At 40.0% G+C, this 23,904-nt stretch overlaps 2 protein-coding genes across 3 annotated transcripts in view; one reads left to right on the plus strand and one right to left on the minus strand.

Annotated features, from left to right (window-relative positions):
* ROCK2 (Rho associated coiled-coil containing protein kinase 2) overlaps positions 1-6,666 on the plus strand; it is a 171,623-nt gene extending 164,957 nt beyond the window's left edge. For both annotated transcript variants that reach the window (XM_048845516.2, XM_048845517.2), the window contains one exon: positions 4,715-6,666. In XM_048845516.2, coding sequence (XP_048701473.1) covers positions 4,715-4,718 — 4 coding nt within the window. In that variant the 3' untranslated portion in view covers positions 4,719-6,666. The remainder of the gene's footprint in view (positions 1-4,714) is intronic.
* Positions 6,667-11,800: 5,134 nt separating this feature from the next.
* The window catches only part of SLC66A3 (solute carrier family 66 member 3), a 31,482-nt gene continuing 19,378 nt past the window's right edge, over positions 11,801-23,904 (minus strand). The window contains exons 2-7 of the mRNA XM_048845522.2: positions 21,667-21,749; positions 21,522-21,591; positions 19,699-19,756; positions 18,726-18,846; positions 17,089-17,130; positions 11,801-15,221 (exon numbers count right to left, since the gene is read on the minus strand). Of these exons, the coding sequence (XP_048701479.1) occupies positions 15,133-15,221; positions 17,089-17,130; positions 18,726-18,846; positions 19,699-19,756; positions 21,522-21,591; positions 21,667-21,749 (463 nt within the window). The 3' untranslated portion in view covers positions 11,801-15,132. The remainder of the gene's footprint in view (positions 15,222-17,088; positions 17,131-18,725; positions 18,847-19,698; positions 19,757-21,521; positions 21,592-21,666; positions 21,750-23,904) is intronic.

Here is a 23,904-nt window from a genome sequence, read left to right on the forward strand (position 1 = left end):
TTCATTCCAAGGCCCACTCGCCTCTCCTTTGTCGGAGTATCCAGCAAGAAGAAACTGAAGGGTCAGCAGGTCATCAGGGACCTGTATTCATACCAGCATAAGGGCGCCAATGCAGCAGGCTCCACAGCCAACCCGACGGGTACCACTAGGAGAAAACCTTCCAATGATCATGCACGCGGCACACACACACCGTCTTGGAATTGACATGAGCAACACATCTCGAAGAACAATAGTTACAAAAGGTAGGTAACCGTTTTTTATTCCAGGCTGTATTACTGACCTCTGAAGAAGCAAATCATAGACTCTGACTTGTCAACAGCAATTTTCAGTTAAGATTTTCACCTTGTATGTAACAGTCTACTTTCATCCTCATGATTTTTTTTAACAAAATGTTCATGTAACATAGTACATGTAAGATTTACTTCTACATTTTATTACTAATTTTTTCTTAGCTCTGGCCCTCTCCTTCGAATCATTCTTCACTGATTTTTTTTCTATACTGTATATTTTGCCATAGCAACAGTAAGTAATAGGGACCTGTGTCTCATCCTGTGAGCATGCTGACCATACTAACCATGAGAACTCACTTAAAATTTGTAAATGACAATATTTTGAAAGTTATATATTTATATCATCCTGTGAGCATGCTGACCATACTAACCATGAGAACTCACTTAAAATCTGTAAATGACAATATTTTGAAAGTTATATATTTATATCTATCAATCAATCACATTTGGTAATCTAGTTTTTGAAAAAAAAAGAACAAATTCACATAAGTATGTTAAACGTATTTGTCATTTTTGGATTTTGTATATTGCTTGTATATTGCTGTTTTAAATCTTTCTCCTTCATAACCCATATACTCTGTTTCTGTATCCTAATACGGATGGGATTGTTAAAAAATTAAAGTCTGATACTATTTTCACCTAAGATAACTGCATAATAGCTCAGATTAATCCTTGATGCAACTCTACCTTCAGCAGAGCTGCACCGGGGACAAATTTGCCCCAGGATATTGTAATTAAATATATTGTGGGAAATCTGAAGTATGTCAGAGTAACAACAAAAAATGTATTCTGCGTATCTTTTTGCTTTTACACATTTTATTCCTGCAACTGCACTGGGTTCTAGCCCATGAAAGTTTATGTCCAGATAAATTTGTTAGTCTCTAAGGTGCCACAAGGACTCCTCGTTGTTTTTGCTGATTCTATGAAACCTGTCCAGATTATGGCTTTTTGTTAATGTATTTAATATTGAATTATGTTGTAAAATCGTAGGAGTTATAGATGGAAAAGGCCTGTGAGGTCATCACATCCATCTTACTATTGCGAGCTTCTTTGTCAAATCAATTCAATTAAGATTTTTTTTTGGTGTGTTCATCAAATAGTCGACATATTTTTTTGTGAATCAGTGTGAATGCTATGGCCAGTTTGTGTTCGACTTGTTTCTGTAAAGGTTCTTACTGCAAGGGTTTACAATATGGAATGTATATTTTTCTTTTCTATACCTCATTAATAATGAGGATTTTCCCTCATAAGACTTGAATGTCCTGACTGTTTCTTTAAGTTTTTCGCAGCTGTTCTTTTTAATAATTTAAAAGGCAAACCAGTTTCCACATACACTATGTGTAGTTTCTGATTATCAGTTTCATTGCGGCACTAAATCGTGGCAGAAGTTTAACCTTCGCTTCCCCACATGAATGACAACTTCTTTTGATATCTAATATCTGCTACCACTATATGAGGAATGACAACACTTACAGCTCATAGAATAAATAAATATCAAAACTTCAGTGATTCATCATTTTTTGAAAGTTAAAGAAATTAAAAACAAAACTCAAAGCCCATCATATTTAATACATGTAAACTAATTATAATAAATACATGCTTTATTTTAAACACTATGCTAGAGGAGGTTCATTTATGCACTTTATTTAGGTCAGTGTTTTTCCTCCATCCTCGCTTTGTCATGTTTAAAGGCCTGATGCAAAATCCATTGAAGTCAATGGAAAGACCCCTATTGCCTGTATTGGGCTTCCGATGAAGTCCTGAATGCTGGATGGTAAAATTTACATTAATTTGTTTGCAAATCCAGACCGACCAACCCCTTTAGAGTATTCAGATGCTTTAGTATGTATTAATCTTAACTTGCATAAAATATTAGCTCTTTAGATGAGCTGAAACAATTGTTCATGGCTCACATATTTTTTCATGGAAGGTTTAGCAGATGAGCATAAAATTGCAGCTCAGCCAAGAAGAACTGCAACATCAAGACAAGACGGCAGTTAGCCCTTATGAAGCTTTAGAGTTGTTTTTTTTAAACAACTTTACTAAATGTTACAAAAATAGGATTCCTGACTTTAGTCTGAAAGAGTCATATGAATTAGTTAAATGGAATCTACATTACATTTAGTGATTTATGTGTCAAATTTCCAGTGTATAAAATATATTGATCTACATGAGCACTAAATTCATCTAGTTTATTAAAACAAATTATATATATGCATTTAGCATGGCCATGGACTTTGTATAGAGAAATGAAAACTTATGTAAAGATTAATCCTCATTTATAACCTGCTTTTTGTTATGCCACATGTCATGAAATGTTAAATCAGAAGACTGTGTACACAAGGCAGTATTGTAATAGATAGTGATAATTTTAATAACATTGGACTTTGGAATATTTTAGTAAAGAGTAGTCCATTTTAAACATCAAAACCTCCTATTGCAGATTGCTTGATTTGGCATTTAAAGACTGGGATTGGTCATTTGATGATATTGATGATGATATTGATGGTGATGATGTTTTTGATTTCTGAAGATGTAAAAGGGTAAATCAAAGTAGTGAGGAATGCATTGTTTGACTTTTGAATAGAGCATGCTAGTTGGGTTTTGTTTTTCAAAGCAGAAAAAGTATGAGAAATCTCATTTTTAATATTATGCATTCAAAATGAGATTTCATTCAGTTTGAAAAAGATCAATTTTCAGAGGAGTCACTTTAACTAAAAATGAGTATTTGCCTTTTACATACGTGATTTTAATTATAGTTTTCTGTTCAGAATTCATGTCTATCTGCCCCAGTTGAGTGGAAAAGGAGATAACTGCTACTGTCAGAGAATATACTTATAGCAGTAGTACTGCTAACCTCTATAAACAAACCATTTTTGAGATGTAAAAATAAAAATTGTCACGTTTTAATCTTTATTTGACACACTGAAGATATGTCAGTTTGCAGTAAAAATGCCTTTTTAAAGTGTAAAGTGACTTGTCTATGGCTAGCAAACTTGAAACAAGAGCTTTGCATTGTGCATTTCCTAATATTGCTATGAAATACAGATTTATGACTTGGCTTTTCTCTGTAGTGTTGTGCTTTTTGGGTTTCTAACAGTGCACTTGAAAAAATTCTAAGTAAAATTGCATTGCTAATGCAGTGAGCTGAATTCCTTGAATGCTATTGTAAATGTAAAGCAGTTCTATTTATAATTAAGTAAAACTAGTTTAACTGAAAATGATCTAATTAGTTTGCAAATCTCCCCTGGCTCCGCACATTCCTCTGCCCTGCTTCCTGCCCCCATTGCTCCTCAACCATGGAGGGAGGGGTCACTGTATACGGAGCTGCTCCCCTGTCCACCCAACCCCCATGCATCTGGACTTCCCCCCCTATACCCAGACCCCCTTCTGAACCTCACATCCTCCCCCCCCCACACACACACACACACCTGGACTCCCCCACTAAGTCCCACCCCTGTGCATCCAGATCCCCACCCGTAAACCCAGACCACTCCCTGCTGAGCCCTACATGCTTGAAACCCCACCCCAATGAGCCCCACCCTGTATGCACCTGGACCATCCCTATGAGCCATCCAGACCCCCATCCCACCAAGCTCCACTCCCTCAACACCCAGACCCCTCCCAACGAGCACCAGACTCCCCCTGCTGAGCCCCAACTGCCTTCACCTGGACCCCTCCTGCAGAGTCCCATTGTCCCTGCACTTGGAACCCTTCTCCCCAAAGAGCTCCTGTGTATTCAGATTGTACCTGGACCCCACCATTGAGCCATCCTCACCTAGATTGCCCCACACCAAATCCTCTCAACTCCACACTTGGATTCCCCCCCCACACACACACAAAGCCCCTCCACACTTGGATCCTGCTGGTCTGAGCCTGCTTGCCCACACCTAGTGTGCCTGGCATGGCGGGGCAGGGCTCCAAGGTGTTTCTGGAGCAGGTCCAGCCCTTGTGCTGTGTTACGGTCAGGTGCAGCCTCACTGCCAAATGTGTCCTGGAGGGGGAGGGGAGCTGCAGGGCAACCTCCCACCTCCATGCAGCCAGTGGCCTGTGCTCTCTGCTGCCATGAGCTCTCCGCTGCCATGCTGATTATGATTATTTATTGACAAATAATATGTGCAGAATTTTAAAATATTTTGCACAGAATTTGTATTTTTTGGCGCAGAATTCCCTCAAGAGAATGCCCAATGAACTGAGTTATTAGTATCAATAAAATATAATTGTCTTAATCTCAGAATAAGTTTGAAATTGTGGTGCATAGGATACAGTGTTTTAAAATAACATAATGCTATTTAATGCAAATAAGTAGCATTTGTTGCAAGAGTGCAGAAGTGCATATTTAAAATAAAAAATTGGAGCAAATTTCTCTTTTCAGCAGAGGGATGTGCATTGCATTTACTGATCAAACCTTTCTTCTTTTTCAGCTAACTGCCTTCTGTGAATGCAGTCACTATTCAAGGTGATAATTTTCTTCCCACTAAAACAAGACTGAAACACGATATCCCAAAATTTATTAAAATATATATTTTCCTGAGAGACTGTACTATATATATCAGAGGTTTACAATTTTTGCTGCAATATAAATTACTAATCTCTGAGGGCTGTTTTGTAATCCCTTGGGGTAACTGATCAAATGAGGACTGTTGGTAATAGTATAAGGATACTTTAGCTAACCTTTTGGAGTCTTGTTCCAAAAAAGTTTATCTTGGCAAGACACACACACTACATTTCACAAAAGAATTGAGAAGAGTGAAAATTAAAACTGAAGAAATCCATCTTTCAACTTTGATAGAGAGATGCCACCAGCATGTTTGCCAGAAAAGTAGGCGGGAAAGATCCACCACAGTGGTATAGACTGCATCTTTAAGAAGTGACCATTATACTGTGTATATATATTGTACTGTAATACTGCAAGAGGGTTTTAAAAAAACTTTCCACTTTATTTTTTTATGCATATTAATCAGATACCATTACTTACTGCAGTTGCAACTATGCACTTGTGTAAAGCCATAATGTTGAAGTTAATATCATTCATACATGTTTATCAAAAGCTGCATGTCATTGTTGAGCAGCTAGTATAATGAGACGTTTGAAGTACATACTCATTTCAATTATTTCATAATGGGCAGTCCTATTTTACCTATCTGAATGCCTTAATTTAATTTTTTCAAGGTCTATGCCCATTCTCTGTATTTAAGGATAAAAGAATGTTTACCAGCTCTTAGGATACAAATTTGCTTTGTGGCAGAAAAAATAGTGCACTATTTTTACACACAATTATATCAATGTCAGCCTATTTTGAATGTATATTGATTGGTTTTGGGGTGGGGGGGGAGTTTTGGTTACAGAAACAATAATTGATAGTATTGAAACTAATATAACTTTCATGTGTACATGTAACTTTTCATCCAGTCCTTTTTACAAACCTCAATATTAGTCATTGACTTTATATTACCCTTATTAAGTGCTATGAAACTTCATTTTGCCTTGTTTTGCGTATTCTCCTAGATGTGTTTTTATTTCTGGAAAAAAAGTCTGACTATTTTTACATTTTCACAGTACAATATCAAAGGACTGTCACAAACTTTGAAGAAAACTAAAACAGACTGTAGATGTATTTTAAATTTTTGAATCCAGTTCTCTAGCACATAGCTGTAGGCGTAGAAAAATATTTCAGTAGTGTGTTTTGAGAACTTATAGCTGGGAATAAAGGGCCTCAGAGGCACTTAATCTGATTTTTTTTTTTAACTTGGACTTGTACAAAAATATAATTTATGTGGGCTCGTTCATGCTGTGTTCATAATTATCCCCAAAAATGCATGTTTTATACAACTACAGGATGCTATGTTAAACATATCGACAGTAAAAAAAAAAAAAAAAAAAAAAAATGTAACCTCCTACTTGGTCTCTTTTTTTATATATATATATTTATATAATTTTTGGTAGTGTGATCATTAAAAATATTATTGAACGTTTCAAGGAAGGAAGACATTTCACTTGATCTTTTCTTTGGGAACAGTGCTGAGATGTTTAAAGGATAGGACCATGACTTGTATAACACTATCATGGAGAGTGAACTTAGGACCACAGGAGTACTGAAAATGGATATAGTTACATTTTATTACCGCTAATACAATGTAACTTTCCCAGTCTGTGCTCAGTTTTATAGTTATGCATTCTCAACCTAAAATGTTTGGGTATTCTTCAACTTAAAACTAAAAGGTTCAAGTATTGGCCCAATGCACAGTAAAAGCTGTGTATCCTTTCCCTGCTTGTTGTGATTTACTGAAATGAAACAGGTTTTAGGTAATGCTTATTTGCAGACAAAACAAAATTTTAAAAATGTATTCAATAAAACTGTTTCCATTCACTGAAAGCATGCATATTTTATATAAAATATTTTGTTACATTGTGGGAAGTTCTATCCTATTCTGAATTGGAGAATATATATATATATATATATATATATATATATATATATATATATATAAAAATATAAAAAAGCTATCTGAGTAAGGTAAAATAGTTCCTGATGTTGACAAAACTGGTAATTAATTGAAATATTTATATATAAAAGGCAGCAATTGTCATGATTGTGTGAAAATGAAATCTGTCATTTAAGGGGAAGGTGTAAAGAAATCTAACTAAGGCCAGAAGGAGGTCCTTGGCAGCACAGATCCAATGACAACATGGTAAGCAAGGCCCAGGAGCTGCTTGGGGCCAGAGCCACTGCAGTGTCTCCACATGGAAGGCCCTAACCTCCCGAGGATCCCTAGGGATCTGCCAAATTTGGGGTGGCTTTTCTGTGGAAGAAACACCCCACTCCAAGCATCATGTTACAGGGAATCTCCACAAAGAAATCATCCTGGGAATTTCCTCATAAGAAGTTCCTTCATGTGGCTTTTCATATGGGAGGGGATAATATGGCCTCTGATAGCTAGCATTTTTATAACCAAGTTTAACCTTAAAAATCATTGTGAAATATCCACCCTCCAAAGAGAGAATATACTGTGTTTACCAGCCTCATCTTTGAGATGTATGTGTGTGTGTTTGTACAAACAGTAAATTGTACTTAGTTTTGCCCTTGCAAGTAACTAATGTTACTGTGGAACTCCCTAATTATTCCCTGTACTGAGGAATAACATTAATAATCAGGGATCCTAGAAATCTGTTTGCCGCGAAAAAACGTGGAATTTGCATTTTTACAGAGACTCTTTATTTTTTACATTTTGTGAAAAATATAAAAACATACACGGAGTGAACTCCATTTATCTAAGCCTCCATTATCCAGCTCTCTGTATTAACAGAACCACCAGGGGCTGACAACACCGGGCGGCTGGTGATTTGGTTAATATGGACAGCTGGGTAGTAGAGTTTTGGATAAACAGGGTTCTACTGTATATCAATAAAACATGTTCAACTGCTACCCATATTTATTGTGGCTAGGGAAACTGAAGTTCAGCGTTTCATTTTAATTGCAAAAAAATATAGATTTGGGGGGTTTTTTTATTGGAGGATTTTGGTTTTTTATCATGGAAAACTAGGATGCCTGCTAAAAAGGTAATCTGGAATGCAAAATTATCAAGATTTTAATTACAATCACTGTAGACATACCTGCATATCAGCTTCCTTTTCCTCATATTCAGCTCTTCCCATTTACCTCGCTTTGTATAAAACATTACCTTAACCTATTGATCTGATTACATTCTGTTCACAGTCACACTTCCCCATAGCCCATGTAGGGTCTGTTTTATTCAGAATTGGGCAAGCTCATTCTTTAGTCAGTTTCAGAAATACTTGCCAAGACCATGTTGTTTGTTCTACTAATTCTGACCGTCATTGCAAACTTAACTTTTTTAAAAGCATTTCCCTATGAACAAGATTAAGTGATTAAGACACAACATACAGCAGTCTCTTATTAATTTAATAAAGGCTACTGCCATTGGCATAATGTACAGAAGAGCTATGGAGGGTTATATTTGTTCACATTATTTGTTTAGAAAGTTTGGTTTGCCATTGTTTAAATTCTTTCTGGTGAACCCCTACATCAGGCTCTCAAGAACATCGCTGGGAATAAAAGAACCTTGGTAATCTGTGAAATTAAAGCCCAGTCCCACTGAGGGTATGTCTGTACTGTAATCACAGGGTCTGACTGCAGCTCCAGCCAACATAGCTGAGCTAATGTTAATCTAGCTAGTTCAGGTCCCAGAAGAGTGAAGTCGCAGCAGTATGTGCAGGGTGCACAAACCGATTTATAACCTTGGTAATTTCTCATAGGGCTAGCCCACACTGAAGTTTGTACTGCTCCAGGACCTCGGTTAGTTAGATTACAGCTATTTTGGGTACATTGGCTCAAACTGCAATCAGGCCTAGTAACTGCAGTCTAGATGTATCCTCAGATTCCCTGTGTGAGCTCCAGTGGCTGGGTATTGTTCTTCCTGACTGAGCAGAGGCAAGTAATTGGCAGGTTTTCTGGAAATGTTTCTTTTGGCCCTTGGGTAAATACTGGAGGCCAACAGTCTACAAATTACAGGGAGTCCTGATTGTCACAATTCAGGGCAACAGCACCTGTATATTCCCTCAATGGTCCAGCAAGCGCACCCACTTTCAGGCTCCTAACACCCTGGTCATTGCCTCTCTTGGGTGGAGACCTGCGTCTCTCTCCCTTCTGACTGGGGTATTTCCAGGATGCACCATTCCTGGATTTCACTGTGTTAATCCCAGCAGGCTGCCCAAGTGCACCTTCTTGCTTTCTCTTGAGACTGATGATAGAGAGATTGTCAGCAATTATAAATTACCACAAAATAACTTTTATTTGATTCTTTAAGGTAAAAGCACTACGAAGTACACAGTAAAAGAACCTACAGACATGCTACTACTCTTACCAGAGATCAGCCCCACCCTAACATGGGCTCTTGCCGGAGCAGTCCTTCCAAACCTCACCTAAGGGGTTTCTTTTGTGATCACAAGTTCATCACAGCTTCAGCTCCGAACAAGCACACTCATAAGTTTTGTCCACCCTTTATACTGTTCAGGAGACTTTTGATCTGGAGTTTCGAGGACCAGGTAATTAATTTTCATCCTCAGGGCACAGTTTCAAAAGAGTGGATTCAAAGTGGGTCATTTGCATTCCCTTACACTCAGGTTTTCCTAGGAAATCTGCTTCACATGTATTATTTCAAAACGCCCTTGGAAATTCCTAATACCTGCCAGAGATTGCATTAGTCAGTCTCCTACAAAAGTTAAATACATAAAATTCCACAATAACACATATTCAATTGCATTTTTAATACAATGAGCCCCAAAAGTATTAAAGCGCAATACATAAAGTGCAACTTAATTCAGTATATTGCAGGAATGTCAGCCTGTCACACTGATTATCTTGGTGAACTCTCTAGATACGTCCAATTTATGGAGGTGCTTCATATATTCGGAGCTACCTCTTTGCAGTCGAAAGTCCAGTGTCCCTGGGGACAAAAGTGGGGGGATTATCAACAGTTTGTCACCTGCTAGGGCTTGTCTACACAGTACAGCAAAGTGCTATAGAGGAGTGTGATAGGTAGAGCACGCTAGCAGGATTTATATGGGGGAGTTGGAGCATTCTAACAGATACCTAGTTCACATTAACATAATGTGGTCTACACTGGGTAATTAGGGCAACACATTAGAGTATTCTACAAAAAACACCCCTCAGGCGTGCTCTGCCACAACGTGTAGATAAGACTTTAGAGATTAAAGCTGCAAATTCCAGTTCACCTGCTTAGATTTACAGGAATTTGTTGTTACATGTAGCACTCAAGAAGCTGGGAGGAGATGGAACAGCACGTAACAAAGAAAATAATTAAAATGGCAGTCACCAGCATAGCAAGCATAACAGTGGGGCTGGGAGACTACCTCTCTTCCACTGACCTCCATATCTTCATGGTCCTTCACAAGTAGTAAGTGACATTCAGTCTAGTGGCTCCAAATCTTCAATACATTTTTTTTCTTTAGCTCCATGTGCTTTGGCAGGAAGGGTGACTGGATAGAAGGGGACAGCAATCACGCCTTGTGTAGAGGACTAGTTAAATGGAGGCTCCTCTCAACTTGCAGTCACATCCAGCTCTGGAACTTTTTCAAATACTGGACTGATTGTAATGTATCAAAGAACCTAGGAGTTTATCTTAACAGTGGATAAGTAAGTTTTATCAGGTGAAATTCCTCATGTGAATCTGTGATATCCTGCGGAAAGCCTGTCCTGTTGGAATGCTTTTTTCTATCTTCTTTAGAGCTCATCTCCCCGTTTTGAAGAGTCTCAGTACTCAGCAGTCACTATTGCCATGGTGGTTGGGGAAGGAGAAGACATCTTCAGTCATTTTGTGGCTCAAGGACATTAGAGTTTGGATGGTTTTGTGACCTTGTTCATCTACAGAGTTTAATTATATAATCCAATCTAAATTGGGTTTTTAAGACTATAATTTGAAAATATGGATTCTTTGGCATGTTTGGAAACAGCCTAAGATTTTTGTGAGCAGAATGGGCCTGTTTTGAACTGCAGAGTTACTCAATGTTTCTGAATCTCTGATCGTGCCAGATGTGAGTCATTTTCCAAGTTAAAACCATTTTGGTGATTAGTTTTCACAGAAATCATTGCTGAAAACCCAGACTTGCCCAGGTAACTGGAAGTGTATGAAAGCAGCACTTTCATAGCTTCATCAGGGAGTTCTTCATACACGTCTTTAACAGAAACAGAATTCCTGGTTTGGTATATTTGCAGACTTAGCCTTTGGCATGTGATGACTTCACAACTCTAAGATTTTCTCGAGCTGAGATATTTATTTGGAACATAGGCTTAGCACTTGGTAAAAATCATTCCATTATAAAGATGAGATGCACCTGTCTCTCCCTCACCCGCTTTTCCCTGTCTGCTAGAGCTGGGGCTCCTGCTGACATTGGGAGCCTCTTTACCCCCCACTTAGCTGAGAGACTTCCTGATGAATGATTCCCATAGCAGGGATTCTCTCTCTGCTGAAGATCCCCTGTGAGAGCGGAGGGCACAGAGATAAGAGACTAGTGTAGTCTCTTTAATTAGAAAAACTAAAAACAGGCATATTGATTACATTTTTCCTTCCAAACACTCACGGCTCGATGAACCCTTTGTAGCTCCCTAAGGGGAACCCGTGACCCACACTGAACTAGGAGACACTTTTTTTTCATTATGGAGGTGGAGGAAGTTGTTCCCCAGAAAAACAAATGCCTCTACAAATAATCCATTTCTAATCCCCAAATCATCCCATATCATAGTGAGCTAGTGGTGGATGTTCCAAGAGATCTGATTGTGGGAGCTCTCTAATGCACCACTGTTGAGGGATGATGCTCCAGAAATAAACTATTTATATATAACTTTTTATAGTTTATTAAACAGCATGATGCTTCCAACACTAAGGTGTTAAATACGTAGATAAATATGTATGTATAATAAACATTCAGTTTTCCCTCTGTGTATGATGGCAAGATCAAGACAAATGTCATAAAAGTTGCTTTTTTTATTGCAGAAATGGGATTTATTAAAAATCCAGTGTAAGATATCTAATATATTAACAAAAATAGCTGAAAATGACATTATTCATGTAACTACAGAACAGAAAAACTGGTGCTGATTTATCAATTTAAGTGTGTTTTATACAGTTTTTACCCAGAAAATATTTTTAAATGCTTTTTTAAATAGTCACACTTTGCACAGCCAATACAGAAACTTTTGAAAATTTGTACAGACTGTCTAAAGCTAAAAATCTACCCTTGCATTCGCTCCATTAATTCAATACCAAGTAACTGATTTTGAAATACAATGAAAGGCATTAAAAATACCTGTATGGTTGGCAAAAAATATTTTATTATGAAGTTACTGTGATTTCTGGTACTGGAGGTCCTGATCCTGCAATCTTTTCTGTGCAAGCAGACCCTTAGGCTCACATTGAAGTAATGGAGCTCTGCACAGGTACACAGGGTCCACTTCTGTGGCTCTAATTGCTGGATTAGTGCCTATGATCTCACACACTGGGTTGAAATCCTGATTCTGTTGAATTAAATGGAAGTTTTGCCATGGGACCAGACTTTAACCCCTTAGTGATCAATAGACTAAATCAATAGCGGTATAGAAGCTCTTTTAAAAAGAAGATGCTTTTCTACTTGAAAAATGTAATTCTGGGAGAAAACAAGGCATGCTACACACCAGAATAATATATAACAATTGCTGGTTGGAAACATTGTAGTATTCATTCCCCACAGACAAATGTCAAAAGTCACTGCTAGTAATTATGCAAACCTATCTCTTTTAATAAACCTGATATTTTGCTCTACTACAAAGCATGTTATGAGTGGAATGTAAAAGTAAAACCTCAAGTACATATTTGCATCTTACAACTCAGAGAACTTGCAGAACCATATAATAGAAGGAGTTACATCAGATTCTATTAGAAAGTAGGTGAGCCCATAGGAGAGTTTGCCTGTGGCTGTGTAATGTCCTGCACTGAGGTGAGGCATCAGCAGTGGAGAGCAAACCTGGCATCACTGGGATCTTAAAGCAAAAACCTCTACTGCCTGAGCTGTTTGCTCGCTAAGACTGTAGCAGGCTCATTGAGCTGGAGTACTGGCCCTTTAAAAGGGAGCAGGCCTAGTCCACCTGTGCCTGGATAGCTGCCTTCTAATGGGAATGCAGAGGAGACACCTGGCCTATAAAATGGGTCTGGCAGAAGTTTGGAAAAGAAGGCAATAGGAGGCAGCTGGGATCTGGTAGAAGGTTCCTGCAGTGAGAGTGAGCTGCTGGAGTTCCCCACGGAAGCAGTCGTGGAGAGCTGATGAAGGAAGAGAGCTGGAAAAAAACTCGGGGCTAGAGAGCAACAGAAAAGAGTTTACCCTGCTGACTTTGAGCCAAGAGAGAAGGTAAATCCAGACAGGCCAGTGTTCCAGACAAGGAGCTAGGAAAGCTCTGGGCCAGGAGAGCAGTGGAAGGAAGTTTGCTTGCTGACTCTTAGAGCTCGGTGAGGAGGAAGATACAAGGGACTAATCCTGGGGGAATCCAGGGCAGGACTCAGAATTTAAGCCCAGGATGGGTGGCCCTTAATTATCTTGCACTTCCATTAAGCCAAGGGCAGGTGGACACTGTTCATTTGTGTGTGGGGGGGGGGGGGGGGAAGAGAAAAGGGTTGACACTGGGGAGAACACTGAGCACCCCCTGCTGTGATCAAAGAGGGAGGCCAAAGAACAGCCTGGCTTTTGTATTATGATGATGGACTGTACTTTGACTTTGGGGGTCATTTTGAAGCATTTACACTAATAAATTAGATCACAATGAGGGTATTATTGGACTAAAGAGTGAAGGTAGAGTTTAAGGAACCTTAGGATGGAGAAGCTGATGCTGGGGCACCTTCAGGGCCACTTCTAGCCATGAAGGGGCATCCCAGGACGACCTGTCTTTTTACACATTAACCTCTCTATGTGGCCTAGCCATTACTAGAGGGCAGCTGAACATCCACCAAATAAATGGGTATGGGTTAGAGTTGTAGGATTGAAAGATCCCTAAAAGGTTAATAGGTGCACTTTTGCTTTTATCCCAGTAAAGATGGGTTAGACAAAACAGCTGACTTACGGGTGTTTTGTATGATGATATGAGCTTTTTAATTGGATGAAAGGAGCATTTGATATATTAATTATGGGTATGGCAAACCTAGCTTGTTCTGTGATACTACAACTGAATTACAAATTTAGGGCCAGATTTTCAATTGGCTTCCTTCTTTGCAGACTCCATAGGTAGTCAGATATCTAATTACAGATCTGTTTACAAAAAAGATAGAGGAACCTACTAATGAGTTATGGTCATACAGTTGCAAAAGAAAAATCAAAATAATTTGGAGGTACAAAACTGTGACTATATAAATGAAGAAAACTGCTGAAAAGATGACCCTTAATCTGAAAAGAACTGGAGTGTTACAAGAACTTCTTCCAGGGGAATTCTGGGCCACTGCACAATGCAGAATTTGTGCAGAATTACTGTTCTATGCAGAATTAGCATCGCAGAGCCCCATTGGACCCAGCAGAGCCCAGCTCACAAATAGAAGACACTGCCAGAGGGACAGGGACAGAGCTGGAGGGTTCTTAGCAGTTGCAGTTCCCAGCACACCCTGAAGAAAGGGTGGTGTATGGAGTTTCTTGTACGAGTCTGGAACCTAGCATCAAGCTGTTTCTCCCTCTGGATTGGGGGCCCTGCGATTGGACTCCGGGGAGAGAGGTACAGGTGTCTGGCCCTGTGGCTCAGCTCTGGATGGGGGAGGGGGCAGAGAAACAGAAACGGGGTTGTTACAGGGGTTTCTTTAACTCTCTACTCCTGGGGGAATCTTTTTTGTCAGCTGTATTGGTACAGACATAGTTGCTGACAGGTATTTTGAAAAAAATTACCAAAAAAATTGAACCCGGCATGATTATATCGGGTTATTTTAACAAAATATGCAGAATTTGAAAATATTGTGCACATAATTTTTTGGTGCAAAATTCCCCCAAGAGTAAAAAAACCAAGGAATCTACATAGTACAAAATATGAAGAAAAAAAATTGCAGAGAAAATGTCAGGTACCACTGAAACCTGTCTTAAATGACCAATAAAATTTTCTTCTAATAAAATATGCTTCATTAAGTAGTATTAATTGTAATAAAACATAGGTAACATTGTAGTTAATGTTTTAAGGGATAAGATGAGGCAGGTGGCATACAGAAGGCTGCCTGGACATGGAGATCTCTTGTTCAGGTTTCACTGTATTTTTTTGGTCCAAACTGTTTGATATATGTTGAAGCTGGGGAGAAGCTGTCATCTAATCAGTCTTTTCAGTCTTCCTGTAATGCAGTATTGTGGCTGTGACCCATATGTTAAGAACCAGCATGATTATGAAACGGACTAGAACTAAGAAGGAGAAAAACATTCAATTAATAAAATGTTATAAGCATGAATGCTAACATTACCTGCTGCTGTTTCCACAGGATACAATAACTTGTGCACAAAGTTTTACTAGTGTACATTCTGAACAGTTCACCTTCCACAACTCCTTAATGGACTGCCTCAAAATACTGTGTTAAGGAACCCATATGTCAGACATCAAAAATTCTGAAAATAATTTCCAGATTCATTTTTTGTTTGAGGGGGGGAAATGAACTAGGCATTCTCACCTGATGAATAGTGATTTAAGTAATACCCAGAACTATTTAAAAATAAATACATCTAGATTCCTTAATGTAAATCTGCTTCTTTGAATCACTTTGACATTAAAAAATGAACTTGCCATGTATGGCAAGTTTAATAAATCTGGTTTAAATTCACACAATACCTGTTTTTCCATCACCTGCATCTTACAGGAGTATATAAACATATGTAATGTTCTATTTAAATTACTCTGTTTACTAAGTTCAGGCTTGTGAGGTGGTTTGTTTTTTCTAACAGTAAACATTTATTGTTAATTGCTAGAGTTTAATATGCAAAAATCTGACACAAACTTGAAAGAAACAATGAGATTTGCTCAGTGTATTTTTTTAGGTAAGGCTACAAAATTTATTTGAAAAATCAAAGAAGCAGTTTCTCTGTTCACCTGACACTACACATGTGTCTTTATCCCATTTTAGGAAGTAAATAATATACTGAAATATACAAAAACAAACTTTTCTAAGAGCTGGTGATATTTATAAATACACTATGCTGCATAACCACCAGACACGGAGTAACCAAGAACAATGAAGGGGAAAATAGTGTGAGCTCTCAACCCACAAACAGTTGACAGGCCACATTTGTGTTTAAAGTCCAAATGTCACTGCTCCCATCTGTTTTTCATTGTGCTACATTTTGATGCAGTTTATGGGTACTAATGTCCTTTTAAAATTTACTCTCTGTAGTACAATGGAGCAGTTTTCTTTAGCTCATCTGGTAAAACATCAAAAATACTGACTTACTCATTTCCATTGTCTAAAACTGCTTTCTGCCACGTGAAAATTTAGCCATTTTCCACTAAAAATGACATTTTTGATTGTACTAGTTTGAGCAGTTGAAATGCCAAAAATAGGCAGGGTCACTTTCTCAAATGCACTGTATTTTGTCTGTCCCCCCTCCTCCCCCCACCCTGAGTAAATGGCTGATTCTAAACATCCCTTAGTTTTATAATGAATTTATTCTATCTAATGTGCCCATCACATGGTATCTCTTACTTCACTGCACTTGTTGGTGACAGCATCACAGCAATCTACGTTACTTTCAGCCAAATGTAAGTTTCATTATTCATGTACTTCCTTCACATTTTAAACTAGTACAAATAATTTCAATAGTTTTACAGTTCTTGAATAGGGGTGGTGTTTTCTTTTTAACTACACAAGTCTACCAGTGAGAGAGAAGCAGCTGTTTTTGACATCTTATCCATTTGGGAAAAGTCACTACTGAATTACCATGTGTTCCAACAGAAAGAGGGGGTTTTGTTTTTACTTTATGCAGGCCTTTCCATAATTAAGCAAAATTTTTAATCTATTTTTTCTCTAAGAGTAGAGCTGCCTTTTAAACTGCCAACATCCCCTATGATGAACACAAATAGATTTTTCTTCCCATCGTCTTCCCCATGGGTGTTAAACGCCTCGCCATAATAATAGCCCTGTGCTGTTTTCTCAGCAGTAATCCAGTTCCCTTGCTGGAATAAGCCACTCAGCTACATAGTTTATTCTATTGAGAACTGGATGCTGTTCTCTTTGGATAGCGAGGCAGTGAAGAAATGAAGGCAATTTCATATATTACTCACCCATAAGATCATTTGTGGTCATTAAAGTTGTAACTATTCTTGCTGTAAATTAAAGGAATTGTCATTAGTATGCCAGAGAGGATCTGCTGATGCATCCAACTACTAAAAACAATGAAACTTCTGCTTTGCAGTTGAGAAAAATCAAGCAAAAAACAAACAACACAACACACACACAACTCATACAAATATCCACATCTTAAATGTAACCTCCGCTTATTGTAGCCTCAAAAATGAAGTCCCAACCCTGAGCTCGCTTTCTTTCAAGAGTTCATTTGAAAGTAATAAAACAAAATGCTGATAGAGCTGGAACTTTCCTAAATTTTCAAATGGAAAAATTTTACCACCAGGTAAGCCGTGGCAAAAGCTTATTGCTTCTTACTTCCATATTTACCATTTTCTTCTCTCTTTTGGTAGCTGATCTCAGTCTGTCAGATGGCTATGAGTTTCTATATCAAATTGCCAGTTAAAAACTATAGCAAAATTTCACCAGTTTACTGTATTGGGGAATTTATATAAGCCCATATATCTCTGTCCATGTCTCACTTATGCTATACACAAGAATAATTCCTTTCACTGCAGGAATTTGAGTGAAATTCCATGGGCCTGTATAATGCTTGAGGTCAGACTAGATGAACATAATGGTCCCTTTTGGCCTTAATCTCTGGATCAAGATCATGTCTCACAATGCGAGTGATCTGACATTCTCTCTATTATAAAACATTTTAGTAATTTAAAAAGAAATTGTGTAAAGATCAGAAGCTAAGACATAATTGCACAAGACATTTCTAATTAACAGTTGTAGCAGGCCCTTTTGTATGAACTGCTACCAGGAGTTGGCAAGGATAACTAACCTATACAAGTTATTGCCTGGATTTAGGAACATGCTTAAGTTCATTCCTTTCATGACATGACTTAATGTTTAGCAAATGTTTCTAAAAGTTTTCCTGAATTAGTGCTATGTCTTTAAAATTATTGCTGGAAAATGGCTTGAGATCCTTTCATTTGATCCTTTAAGACAGGAGAGCTTTTTTTCTAATGAAATACAGAATTATGTATAAATCATTTATTTAAATGAAGAAAAATATGATTTTTGGCTCTATTATTATATGGCTCCATATTATGTTTGATCAGTGATGTTCCAATATTGTCAATTGTCTGGTATTATAGTAATTAACTAATGGAAAGTCCTAGGATGTTAAGTTGTGAGGACAAAATAGGAAGACAGTTGCAATGCACATCAGAGCTGCAAATTTTGTTATTTTTCTAGCCTGGATTTTCATTATTTTTTAAAAAAATAATAAAGGACAGACCCTTTCTGCATAAAAGTAACAGATGAAATATCATGCATAAAAATATCCTGCTCTCAAAGAAAAATAACATTCAAATATGGTCAAATTATTAAACTTAGGGCAATGTCCTGACTAGGCTGAAGTCAATGGCAAAAAACTCCCATTGGCTTCGACAGGGTCAGGATTTCACCCTTACTTTTAGACAATAATACAGAAAGCTACCCTGGGGAAGATTCAGATTTACTATGGGTTTGACAAGGCCTCTTGCTGTAGATACATTAGGAACAGTAATGGCTTTGGGGTGGTCGCTTTATTATACAAAACCCAATGCTTTTGCATGTTGCTTACTTGCACATGTGTATGCAGACATACTCCAGGTCAGGGCACTCACTTGTCCGGAATCTCTTGTCTGCCACAGATACCGCAGCTGAGCAAATTTACTTGCTGCACTGATTAACGTACACAAATTCTGCAGAAAAGGATACCAAAACAAAAAAAAAACACCCTGTTTCTAGTTCGAATAAAGTATTTAGCGTAGGCCTAAAATGTATGCTTTGCCATTTTTTTAAAAGTAGAAATACTTTTGACATTTAAAAAAATTCCTTCATTGGTTGCATCCCAAATGTTACAGAATCTTACTAAGAAACTATGAAACAAAGTGAAACTGACCAGAAACCAATTGGCCTAGTTTTGTGGTACAGGCTCTAAGAGAAATCTAAAACATGAACTGTAACAATTACAGCAGTTGGTGACTGTATTAATAGAGATGAGAGACAAATCAGTACTTGAAAACTGCTCATTAACAGCTCAGAAGAGTTAATTTTCAGAACACCTTCTAGAATAAATTATAAAATACAGTGAAACACCATTTACCATCTAAGTGGAACCGGGGCCAGGTCAGATACAGATAATCAGGAGAATGGGCAAAGAGCTTTCTATCCATTTTTTTTTTTTTAAGATGCAGAGTCGCTTTTAAACTAGCTGACCCCTCTGGGAAAAGCATCTTATCTGCTTACAAAATACACAAACCCTTATTTCTTGCAAACAATGTTTTGTTCATTTATTAACAGGAAAACCAATGAGAGTTTTTAACAAGCTGTCAGCCTGAGCCCTGCCACCCGGGCTAAAGCGTCAATTTCCCATATTCCCCTGTGTGCACTGGTGGGTTTGGTTAATATAGAGAGCCGGATAAAGGCGGCTCAGATAAAGAGGATTCTACTGTTATAAAAAGTGATTAAAATTGTTTTTCCACTGATAAATGGAGCTATGAAAGGGATGACATCTATATGGGGACACTTTCAACTTAAGAGTTACTACTTACCATGGCCAGGTCTATTATCCATTTCTGCAGAGTTAGAAAGTACCATCCTCCCACAAATCTTACCTTGGGTTAAGTTTCATAATGCTCATAGTTATGTGGGCACCTGAACACTTAAAAATCTGTAGGTCAGGATATTAGTTATGTTTTCCTAATCTCACTGAAAATACTCTTGCTAAAACGGTTTCTATAGAGAAAATGTGTTGTAACCTTGTTTTACTCAAAACAGTTTTAATCAGATTAACACTGGTCCCAGGATGGCTCTAGAAGTAAGCAGAGGTATGAAACATATCACCACTTTACTAGCAATCACTGTACCTCCCAGAGGCTACTACAACAGGCTAATACGCCTGTGGCAGGGTCCTGGGGACAACAGACCAGTCCTCATACACTCCCCTTCCCTGGGGGATGTTGGAACTGAGGGCTGGACTTTCACCAAGGCCTTGTCTACTCTAGGAAACTGACTGGAATAGCTATTTAAGAATAAACTAGTCTGTAATAGCAATTGTGGAACAGCTCTGTGTGTGGACATTACTCTGGAATAAAAGTCACTCTATGCTGGAATAATTACTTCCATCACAAACCTGGAACTTTGATTCTGCAAACATTTAGGCACATACTTAACTTTAAACACATTGATTTCAGCAGGTCTACCAATCGGGCTATTCATGTGAATAAAGTCACATACCTGGTTAAGGTTCAGGACCATAATTCTGAATATTTTTATAGCAGTTTTGTAAACTGCAAATAAGATGTTCTATCAGTAGCAGCATTTTAACAACCCACTGCGTTGTAATTTATTTATTACAAATTTTAATCTAATGTCGCAATAGCACAAGTCTGCAGGCAGTGGCAAAGTGAAATTAGCAATACTGTTTTACTGCTGCTATTCAAAACCCTAGGAATAGTAGTGAAATTGTCAAGAATAATGTCCATCCTTAAAGCAGCAGCAAGTGGCAGCACTGGTTACCCAAGTATGAAGAGGAGCCAAACAGAAGATGGGAGGTGCAGGGTAGCAGAAACCCACCCACCCACTGCCCTGCAGGAGCCAGGAGACTCTGAGGGAGAAGTACTACAGAGTATCCCCAACAGCAGCAGCCAGAAGACTTGGAGCTCTTGGCATGGAAGATAATAAAAACCCAGGACCCAACAACCTCTCTTTCTGCCCTCCAGGAAATAGAGGGGGTGGAGTTTCACTTTTAACACATACCTGCAGGTTGAAGCTGTTAGGAAAGATGGAGCCCCAAAACAGAGCCCAAAGACAGTATGCTGGTGTAAATCCTAGCCCTCTCCCCTTCAGCAGCAGCAGGAATGGCAGGGTGGTCACTTTCTCAGCAGTCACTACCCCAGATGTTGCTGGTGGTTCCCTCACCCGCATTTTTCACATTATCTCTGGTTGGTGTCTGATAAATTTATCAAGCCCCGCTCCAAAGCGTCCAGTGCCAAATGGAAACCCAAAGCTGTATATCTTTTCAACGGAGCATCTAAAAAAGTCACTGTGTGTATGAGCCACAGTTGATGTAATTGTGTAAGAGAGTTACAAGAAGCTTCATATTTTCCATTGTGCATATCCGACACAAATGTAAATTATGAATTACTCCCATTCCTCCTCAGTTGTGGGTCCAGTAAAATCAGTTACTGACATAGGGTTTGCTGTATACAGGGTTTCATTGGGATCTAAGAAAGTTGCATGCAAATACGAAATGCACATTAAAAGGTGGCTGAATATGGTTTTCACTGGCACTAGGAGATAAAATGCTCAGTCTTCTGTCAAAGAGCTGCCAGAAGTGCTGTGTAAATGGAAATGAGTAGACGTCAAAGGATACATGACTATGTAAGGCAAAGCTTGCTTCATGTTGCCACTGTAATGCAGAACAAAGAGCAGGAGAATGACATCTGAAAGAAAAGATCAGTCATTACAGATAGGAAATCAGGGAAAAGGTAAAATATAAAACAAGAAAAAAGTATTACCTTGTGCAATTAGGATGGGGTATTCCAGGTAAGTCTCTAGGGGGTAACTGTAGTAACTCTGGTACCTTAGAAACACAAGGAAGCTAAAGAGAAAATAATTGAACAGTTTGTTTGCGCACAGAGACTATAATAATATAGGTTCATTGACAATTTCATTTTAAAAACCTGTCTGTTGTGGGAGTGCCTAAACGCCACAAGCGGAATCCAGCTCCCATTGTGCAAACTGTACATTCAGGAAGACAAAGTCCTAGGCCTGAAGATCTTGCAGTCTGTTTCAATATATATACATTGTGACAAAGTTCCTCCTCTACCTTGGTGGGTCTTATGCTTATTGGCGGATTTGCTCGCCTTGGAGCTTCACGGCAGCCCTCAGTTTGGCCGTTTTTGTGAACCCACAGTCCAGGTTAACTCCTCCTGTGTCTGACCAGGAGTTGGGAGGAACCCGGGCCCACCCTCTACTCCGGGTTCCAGCCCAGAGCCCTGTGGAATGCAGCTCTCTAGAGAGCCTCCTGTAACAGCTGCGTGACAGCTACAACTCCCTGGGCAACTTCCCCATGGCCTCCTCCCAACACCTTCTCTATCCGCACCACAGGACCTTCCTCCTGGTGTCTGATAATGCTTGTACTCCTCAGTCCTCCAACAGTCCACGCTCTCACTCTCAGCTCCTAGTACCTCTTGCTCCCAGTTCCTCAAATGCACAAACTGAAGTGAGCTCCTTTTTAAAACCCAGGTACCCTGATTAGCCTGCCTTAATTGATTCTAGCAGCTTCTTGATTGGCTGCAGGTGTTCTAATCAGCCTGTCTTGTCTCCAGAAGGTTCCTGATTGTTCTGAAACCTTCCTTGTTACCTTACCCAGGGAAAAGGGACCTACTTAGCCTTCTCTTCTGCTGCTGCCCTCTGGCCTGGGCTTTCCTTGCTTTTTGCCCCTGCTTTCAGCTCCCTCCCCCCCCCGCCCCGACCGGGCCAGACGCTCTCCTCCCTTTCTTTTCCTTTGCTGTTTTTTTTTTCTTTTTCCGTTGTTGCCAGAGTGCCGGCCAGCTGTTAGCCGCCCCCCACCCACCCTTGGATGCTGCTGCCGCTCTAGCTGAACCACCCCCCCCCCCCCCCGCCCGAGAAAGGCAGTCCTGCCGGCCCACTTCCCTGGAGGGGGAGAGTGGAAGGACCCAACCCCCAGACCCTGCTGTTTGTCTGCGGACCCGGTCTCTGGTTGAAAGAAATCTTATCACTTGCTCTGGGATTTCTGGAGTGCAAAAAAGAAAACCTGGAACAGACAGAGAAACAGCCATCTACCAGAGGAACACCACCCGGGGAACTTACAAATCGCCGTGGAGGGGGCCCAAGACTGAGTAACTTTCGAACTGTGCTCTCGTGTGGGGGGAGGCCTTGACTGTGTCGTGACTTGTGTTTGTAGGGACACAGGGGGTGTGGCACGGAGCTGCCCCCCGATCCATCTGTGTCCTCCCAACCCCCACACTACCATCTTCACAACTGCCTCCTCCATCGTCATTGCTGGCTGTTTAACATCTGCCTCTGGACTTAGCTGCTCACCCTGATTCCACCATGTGGGCCAGAAGCACCAGCCAACCAAACAGGACTCTCTGGACAAGTGTACAGTGGTTCATGTGCCCCCCCCCCCCGAACTGCCCATCCCACAGCCTGTCCCTTTTTACCTGACCCCAACTCCTGTTAACCACCTGCCACCGCCCCCGCTGGAGCATCAGCAATGGACGGCACCGGGGTGACCTCTGCCACGGCCATGCCCACCATCTCCCCAGACTCTAGGGGAGTCCCCAGCCGGCGGGAAAAGCCAGGGCAAGAAGAAGGGGAAGGGCCCCGCTAAAACCACCAGGCCCTCCATGGCAGGGGCTACCCACACTGCTGCGGCCCCGCCACTGACCACGGCGTCCCTCCCCGCTGCCCCCTTCACCAGCTCTGCGGGTGTCCCTCCCTCACCCCCCATGATGTATGCCTGGGCGGCAGCAGCCCCCCCCCCCCCGCCGCCTCGTCATCTCTCCTGCCCACTGCTTCTGCCACCATCAACAGCGGCCGGGGCCCCTTCCCCACCATGACAAGGAAGCACGGTGTCCAATGCCTCCTGGTGCCCGCCTCGCCCCACATGGAGACCTACGTGCAGGCGTTGGCGAGGGTGGTGGGGCCCTCGGCCATTGTGGCGGCCTCCAAAATGTATGGGAAGGTCGTCTTCTTTTCAGCATCGGAGGCTGCCGCCCAGGAGGCGG

The sequence above is a fragment of the Caretta caretta genome, chromosome 3 (assembly GCF_965140235.1).
Source record: "Caretta caretta isolate rCarCar2 chromosome 3, rCarCar1.hap1, whole genome shotgun sequence".
NCBI classification, from domain to species: domain Eukaryota; kingdom Metazoa; phylum Chordata; order Testudines; family Cheloniidae; genus Caretta; species Caretta caretta.